General features: G+C 35.5%; 1 protein-coding gene across 1 annotated transcript; it reads left to right on the forward strand.

Annotated features, from left to right (window-relative positions):
• The first annotated feature begins 516 nt into the window (after positions 1-516).
• LCTL (lactase like) lies at positions 517-8329 on the forward strand. Its single transcript, XM_054041001.1, has 9 exons — positions 517-599; positions 915-1024; positions 1395-1523; positions 1628-1723; positions 3566-3620; positions 3710-3871; positions 4500-4774; positions 5193-5319; positions 8211-8329. The coding sequence occupies exons 1-9, from the start codon at positions 581-583 to the stop codon at positions 8324-8326; spliced, it is 1089 nt and encodes a 362-aa protein (XP_053896976.1). The 5' UTR covers positions 517-580; the 3' UTR covers positions 8327-8329.
• Positions 8330-8385: the final 56 nt, after the last annotated feature.

An 8385-nucleotide genomic window follows, 5' to 3' on the forward strand; every position in this document is an offset into this window, starting at 1 on the left:
TCATGGACATAGTTTCTGACCTGGGCAGAGGTACATGAACCAAGCTTGGTTGCTCTTATCCACAACCCTCCCTATTTTAAGTATTTAGTTTGAAAGGGACGGTCAGTTAAAAATATTTTAAGATGATGCTAGGCACACTTTGTAAGAAAACTTGTTCCTTCACAACACATTTTCTTTCCACGCCTGATTCCACAGTGAAGTCAATGAATTCTGAATTTAACATTACATTCACAATTTCCATGGCAAGCAGACTGAGGTAAAATACACAGGCTTAGGACTTCTTTGTACTTGAATAAACTCATACCCCACCAGCTTCTGCAAATAATCATTTTTCCAAAGGAAACAGAAAATAACTGGCAAAGCCCATTGTTTTTGTGCAATCCTCTCTTCTTTCACATTTCCTCAGCTCAAAGTCTTTCGTTAAAATTGCTTTAATTTGTAGATTAATAATCTGAAGAATTAGTCTATTGGGATTAGTGAGTAATATTTTAATTGGATTTTCTTTTTGCAGGATGATATTCAGTTACTGAAGGAGTTGAAAGTTAATCATTACCTGCTTTCTATTTCATGGCCTCGTATTATGCCCACTGGTATTAAAAGTAAGCATAACCATTTAACTGTAAACCTAAAAGCACATATAGGCAAAACAACTTTGCTGCATTTGAGAATACCATAAAAAATGACATAGTATATTTGTCACATATTACTGGTAAATATATATATGTATTTCGCTATCAGGGTCCTTACAATGTCAGCCCTTTCCATGGTATACAGGTGCCTATACATCCACCAATGTAATCTAATCTATATTATATATATATAGAGAGCTTACATCATTTTAGAAAACATGTTCCAATGATTACTATCTAAATGATGTAAAAACAATTAATTTTCTTCAACATTTGTTTCCCCAGAAGAACAGGTGAATGAAAAGGGTATAAAGTTCTATAATGATACAATTAATAGTCTTTTGGAGAACAAGATTATCCCTATTGTGACCCTCTACCACTGGGATCTTCCACAGGTCTGAGAATATTTAAATTTATTATGTTGTCTAATCTAGGGTTTCTGGTAGCTAACTTGTTTGTAAAAATAAACACCATCTGGATCATTTTAAGAAAACATTTTAAATATTCCAGCATGCTTTCAAGTTATCAATAATTTCTCTGAGCTATCATTTTATATACTTAAGCACTGTTACATTCCCACTGTGAGTCACTGAATTCTGCCTCATTCAAACTGCTTGTTCAGTTTCACTAAATCACCTTAAGTCACATCATAGCTTAGCTAGTGTCTATATTGAGTTACATACAATATAACCTTTATAAAAAAACAATGGCATATTGAATTTTAAGTTACATATCTGTTAATTTTTGTAATTATTACATATACAGGTGCTCCAAGAAAAGTATGGTGGGTGGCAGAATATAAGCATGATAAGTTATTTTAATGATTATGCAAATCTGTGTTTTGAGAAGTTTGGCGATCGTGTGAAATACTGGATTACTTTTAATAACCCTTGGGTAAGTTACTGATGGCTTTCTTTTGGGCTACATAGATTTGGTCCCCAAATTTTGGGAGTGAGCCTATAGTTACTTTTTTTTTTTTCCTTCTCATGTACTTGTAGGCAGTTGCTGAAGAAGGCTATGAGACAGGAGAGCATGCACCAGGACTGAAGCTCAGTGGAATAGGGGCATACAAAGCAGCACATCATATCATTAAAGTAAAACTAGAAATATGTTCTTTCTTGTATTGCTAACTTATTTTATGACTGAGATAAGTGGGTCTTAATTTTTTTCCCCCAGGAAAAGAAGGTTTTGTAGCAAAGATTCACCTTCTGAACAGCATACAAAAAGCATTCAAGAGTTAATTTAAATGGAATTATAAACTACTGGTGCTGAGATAGTGCATACTTACTTAGTATTGGATGCATGACATAGCACTCAGCTGCAACAATTCAGAGGACAGGTTTTTAAAAAAAAACCTCTATTTAATTGTCTCATTGAACATATTGCCAAATAGATCAGAAGAGAGAATTTTAAGGTAGCTTCTATAAACAAAGGGTGAAATCTGGCCTCACTAGTCTCAATGGAAGTTTGGTGATTGACTTCAACAAGGCCAGGATTTCACCCAAAGTGAACAACCTTCATTTAAAGAAAAAAAGTTTCTCATTTAAATACAGACACACAGTAGAACAGATCTGCAGTAAAACAGAACTCTCCATTAAATGTTGCATGTCACCTTCACGAGGCCATCTTGGGAGCTGCAAAGGACTCTCACATAGGTCTGGTTGACATCTTATGTAAAACAAAAGCTTCCATGAGAAACAGAATTTTTTTTTGAAAAACCTACGGTAACAATTTCCAGATGTGCATTTGTGCGACAAGTTTATCTTCCATGCTTCTATCACAGCTCAGGACAACTGTACCCTCCATCGTCCATCCACTCTCAGACTCCCAGCTCCCATGTCACCACCTTTCTTGGGTGGAGACATGCATCTCTCTCCCTCCAGACTGGGGTGTATCCAGGCTGCACAGGTTCCCTACCTACATTGTGAATTCCCCAGCAGAATACATGACCTCAGCAGTGCTTTGCCTTCTCTGAATCCTGAGGCTATAAATAGCATAATTGTCTACCAGTATAAGTTACCACACAGATCTTTCTAAGCAAGTACATTTATCCTTAAGATAAAAGCATTACAGAGAAAAAATATTAAAAAAATAAAAAACCTACACACAAGCTAATAAGGTTACCAAAGATCACTTCAACTCCAAGAGGGGCTCTGGCAAGTGAACAGTCCTTCAAACCCCACCAAGGTCTTTGGTTTTTTTTTCCTGTTCATAACTGCCTTGGCTCAGAACAACCACCCCCATCAATCTCAGAATCACTCTTTTATCCAGTCTGGGCCTCTGATCTTGTCCTCACGTAACAGTGATCAGCAGACAATGGGTTTCTGCTCAGGGCACAACATCGAAAGTTGGGTCGGGAAGTGAAAAGTTACCTTTCCCTCCTTCCAAGTATTTCCTAGGAATCCCAATGAGCTTTGTTTGTCTAGCACAGTGATTCTCAAACTTTTGTGCTGGTGACTCCTTTCACATAGCAAGACACTGAGTGTGACCCCCCTAAAAAATTAAATATATTTAAAAGTGTTTTTAACACCATTATAAATGCTGGATGCAAAGCGGGGTCTGGGGTGGGGGCTGACAGTTCACAACCCCCCATGTAATAACCTCGCGACCCCCTGCGGGGTCCCAACCCCCAGTTTGAGAACCCATGTCTAGCACATTGTTTCAAAGAGACATTTGAAATTCATAACACTTCCCAGGGTTCACATTAGCCATGTCTCCTCCCTAGAGACATTACATACAATCCCACAATAATACATACATATTTGCATTTTTAATATAATGAACTCTAAAGGTACTGAAATTTAAATTAATAAGGTTTAGCTTAATTCAACAATGTTTGTAGAGGATATTGCCGTATCTGTCAGAGATTCATTGACTCTTCCTGTACTGATTATTGCACGATAGGTTAGCATATACATATGTTCTTTTAATTACAGACTCATGCAAAGGTCTGGCATTCTTATAATAAGACATGGCGTAGCAAGCAACAAGGTAATAAGTATTCATTGTGTAATTATGCCTCTGCAGTAAGCGCTTAAAAGATTATGCATAACTGCAGAACTGTCACTTTCTATTTTAAGGTATGGTTGGAATTTCTTTAACTAGTGCCTGGGGTGAACCTGTTGATCTAACTAGCCAGAAGGACATTGAAGCTGCTGAAAGATACGTACAGTTTTACTTGGGATGGTTTGCAAATCCTATTTACAGTGGAGACTATCCTGAAGTTATGAAGAATTATGTAGGTAAGTCATGCTGACTATTTACACCTTGAATAAATAATATAGTTACAACAGTGACAATCTGATGAATGTGTATTTTAGTCCAAATTAAGGATAGGGTTTTGGTGGAGGGTTATTAATAAAAATCATTTTTCTGAAAGATTCCAGATAAAAACAAAAATATTATTTTTGTTAATTAAAAACCAAACAGTAGTATGCTCCTCTAAAAAGTAGAATTATCCACATTTTTACAGATGGGGAAACAGAAGAAAGAAGTTAAGTTATGTGCCCAAGAACACATGGCAAGTTAGCGGCGAACACCTGACTCCTAGTGATGTGCTTTAAGACTGGGATTTTCAAAGGAGACTATGGGAGTTGGACACTTAAATTCCTGTTGCGCCTCTGAAAATCCCAATCTAAACCACATTTCTTCAGTCTTAGCCACATCAAGTAAAGTTTATCCTTTACTATCCTTTCTTTAAAGGTAGAAAGAGGAAGATTGTTGTGTTCAGAGAGAAAGTGCTCACTCAAGGCTACACAATATTAGCACTTAAAATTTAGGATAGTTTAGTTTTGCTTTTGTGGTGTAAACAGTCAATCATGTGCGGAAGATGCATTTACCATCTTTTTTTGAAAAATTTTGATTTAATAGGTAGAAAAAGTGCTCAACAAGGCCTGGGCATGTCAAGATTACCAACCTTCTCAGTGCAAGAGAAAAGCTACATTAAGGGTACATCTGATTTCCTGGGATTAAGTCATTTTACCACTCGTTACATTATACAGAAAAATTATTCCGCCCTCAAAGGGCCCAGTTACCACACTGATCGTGATTTGGTAGAACTGGTTGATCCAAAGTGGCCAGATCCAGGATCTAAATGGCTATATTCTGTGCCCTGGGGATTTAGAAGGTTACTCAACTTCATTAAGGTAATTTTAAACTAAGTCTTCTTTAAAGGAAGTTAACTAACAGTCTTGATTAATACAGGGTATGAATCTGTATCTCAGTGTCAGGCATAAATATCCAATACATCCACCAGTATTCTTATCTGTATATTGAAGGCTTGTTTATTGCCACATACCTAGCACAATGGGGCCTCAATCTCAGTTGGGGTCTCTTTGCACTATATTCATAGAAATAGTTTATAATAAACTTCAGCTAACCCAAAGAAAAAAGTTTAATTTTTAACTATGCTTTTCTTTTAAATGTAACCATAGTAGAAAAAAATATATAGTAAATAGATTGAAACCAGTTTTCTAGAACTTTAATTTTATTAAAAAAATTAATTGTAGTTGTATTAAGTAGAATATTATTTCATTATTCCAAAATGAATGTTTTTCTTTGTAGACACAGTATGGGAATCCTCTCATTTACGTAACAGAGAATGGAGTTTCAGAAAAGCTGCAGTGTATTCAGTTGTGTGATGAATGGAGAATTGAATATCTGAAAGGGTATATTAATGAGCTGCTAAAAGGTGAACTTTAAAAACAAATTTTGGCACACATTTTATTGTGACTTTGTCCATTTTTTAAGCACTCTGATATTCTAACTCTGAAATTCTGACCTATACTGGGTTCAACATTGGAATAATTTATCAATTTCCATATTTACAAAATAAAAACACCGCACCTAATAATATACCATAATTACTCTTATGAAATCTTCCAGTGCATCTAGACTAAGGATAACAGTTTCAAAAGTGTCTAAGTGACTTAGGAGCCTAAGTCTCATTGACTTTCAATAAGAGTCAGGTACCTAAGTGACTTTCATGCTTTTGAAAATTTTACCCCAAATTTTTCCTTCATTTTTGGTATAAAATAGGGCTGGCTTAGCACTATGTTTCTAGTGAAGACAAACTTGATCTGGTTGTTAACAAATTTGAAATCTATTTTCAGCCATAAACGATGGCGTTAACGTAAAGGGTTACACTGTCTGGTCTCTGCTGGATAAATTTGAATGGAATAAAGGTTATTCTGAAAGATTTGGATTATACCATGTTGATTTTAAAAAGGGGAATAAACCCCGATACCCAAAGGCATCTGTCCACTATTACAAGATGATCATCAGTGCAAATGGATTCCCAAATCCAAGAGAGGTGAGTTCTATCATTAAACCTGCTTATTCCTAATTTAGGACCAAATTCTGCTTTGTTTGAGATAAAAAAATAACTCTCATGAGTAAAGTATGTGGGTTTTGACCTTAGATTACTATAGTATACCTACTCATTTAATTTAGGATTGTGTCAACTTGTGGGAGGGGGATAGGATGACCAAACAGCAAGTGTGAAAAATCAGGACGGAGGTGGGGGGTAATAGGAGACTATATATGAAAAAGACCCAAAAATCAGGACTGTCCCTATAAAATCAGGACATCTCATCACCCTAGGGGATGAGAGGGGAAAGAGAACGATGAAATCTAATCTTACTATTATTGTTCTTTTATAACACATCAGTAAATTAACTATTTAAATAAAACTTTGTAATCACAATACTCACATTATTAATTTACTATGTTTAGAGACATTGCCTTTTGTGCTTTCCAGACATTGCATGTGCATGATATCTAAAACAAGAAAAACCCTGAGAAATAATATTGAGTGGGTTTTCCAGTTTATTTTGTATCGTCCCAAGCAATTAACAACATGAAAATGTATTAAAATAATATTAATCATAATATGTACAAAGTAACATAAAAGTCATACAATCGACATGTAGTGTGAGAATAAGAGTACTGGAAAGAGTTGTAAATGACTAAAGTTCAGAGGCATTGAAAATGGTGCTAATAAGACTGAATATATTCATAGTTTGGTGAAACCATTAGTATCATATCAAATAATAAATAATATTGATTTTGTTAGGTGAAAAGTTGGCACCAAAAGGCCATAGAGACTTGTTCTATCACAAACCAACTCCTTGCTGCAGGTAATTACATTTATTCTGTATTACTCATCCAGTAAATATATATTATATGGGTTTAAAGGGAAAACATTTCTGTGACTGAACATTAAAACTGGGTTCATGAAATATTTTCTCCTTGAAAAGAGAAAGCCAAATCTTTTTAAAAATTATGACAAACTTCAGAATCAAACAGTACCTCTTAATTTACTACTAGTAATTCAAAATAGTGCAGCTAACAGGATTGTATTACAGTTTATTAATATTTCTGAATTTTCTTTTCTTAAGAATTGTAGTAAAAACACTAAGGAGTCACAGCTGTTAAAAACTTACTTCTGCAGATATTAATATTTCTCAGTGATTGTTTGCCCTTTTCAAACATAAAAGCAAAAACAAAAACCAAACCCAGGGCAATCATGCAACAGGGGAAAAAAACAACAACAAAAAAGCGAACGTGTAGCCTCTGAATGATGAGCATAAAAACTAGGGGTGAGAACTCGCAGCCCAGTGGGAGGGAGAGCTAAGGTGACTTTAAACCACCTTTGTGCTTTGTTGCTCTGGGGACTGGAGAAGCTCCTGGCATAAATTAGACAGGCTCTCAGAAACTAAATTAAGGCAGCTTCCCCAGACTGCCCTACAAACCACAGCACTGCCTGGAATATCCACAGTGCTGTGGCCTGCCTCCAACACTTCCCTTCTGCCTCCAGCTCCCTCTCCCATGCTGGGGTTTGTGAAGGGGTCATCAATTCCTGAACTGGGGGGAAAACTCTATTGGAGTGGACTCCTGAAACCATGAAGGAAGATGGGATGAATATGGTACATGTGTGTGGCCCATACTGTAGAATTAAGATATGAGGGGTCCATCCCTATGAATTAACATATCACTATAGCTTAAGTGTGTTTCTCATTCAACTCTTTGAGGGCTACTAATATATATATATATGTGCATCAAAACAATTTGTACTACAGTCACCAAATAAAAGTTTAAAGAAGCAATTTAATTTTAATTCCACAGAGATACAATGCAGTCCTCAAAGGGTTAGAGTGCTTTCCAAAGATTTTTGACTATTTTCTTTTTCCCCCCCTTTCCTTGAAAATTAGAGGAACAGCGGAATACTGCTGCTAATATACTGAGACTAATTCATGGTAAGCACAATTTTTTGTAACCCTTTGAGCACTGACATGTTTCAGAATTTACCACAAAAGATATAGATGAAGAGAGCTTAACATAAACTTGCTGCGGATTTTCAAAATATATAAAACATGTTTATTCTATCTTTTACAATTTCTTTCTCTCTGTCGTTTCTAGTGACGCCAGTTTAATGCAGATGCCACTACGTAAAAAAATTAATTTTAGCTTTAAACAAATTATGTTCAAAAAGATTCAAAGCTTAAAAAATAGAATGAACAAATAACTAAAATTATTCCATTAGAACAGATCTTATCTATTTTTTCTCTTCTCAAATTTCAGATCCCTTGACTACTCACATGGAAATGGTGACTGAAATTGTTGTACCAACGGTGTTCACACTCTGCATACTTATCAGTGCCATTCTATTAATGTTCCTTCTTCGGAAGCACAACTAAAACTACAAGTTTACATAACATCTTCATTTTGCATAGGCAATAAAATGCCACTCTTATTC

This window comes from Malaclemys terrapin, chromosome 10 (genome assembly GCF_027887155.1).
Source record: "Malaclemys terrapin pileata isolate rMalTer1 chromosome 10, rMalTer1.hap1, whole genome shotgun sequence".
Lineage (NCBI taxonomy): Eukaryota > Metazoa > Chordata > Testudines > Emydidae > Malaclemys > Malaclemys terrapin.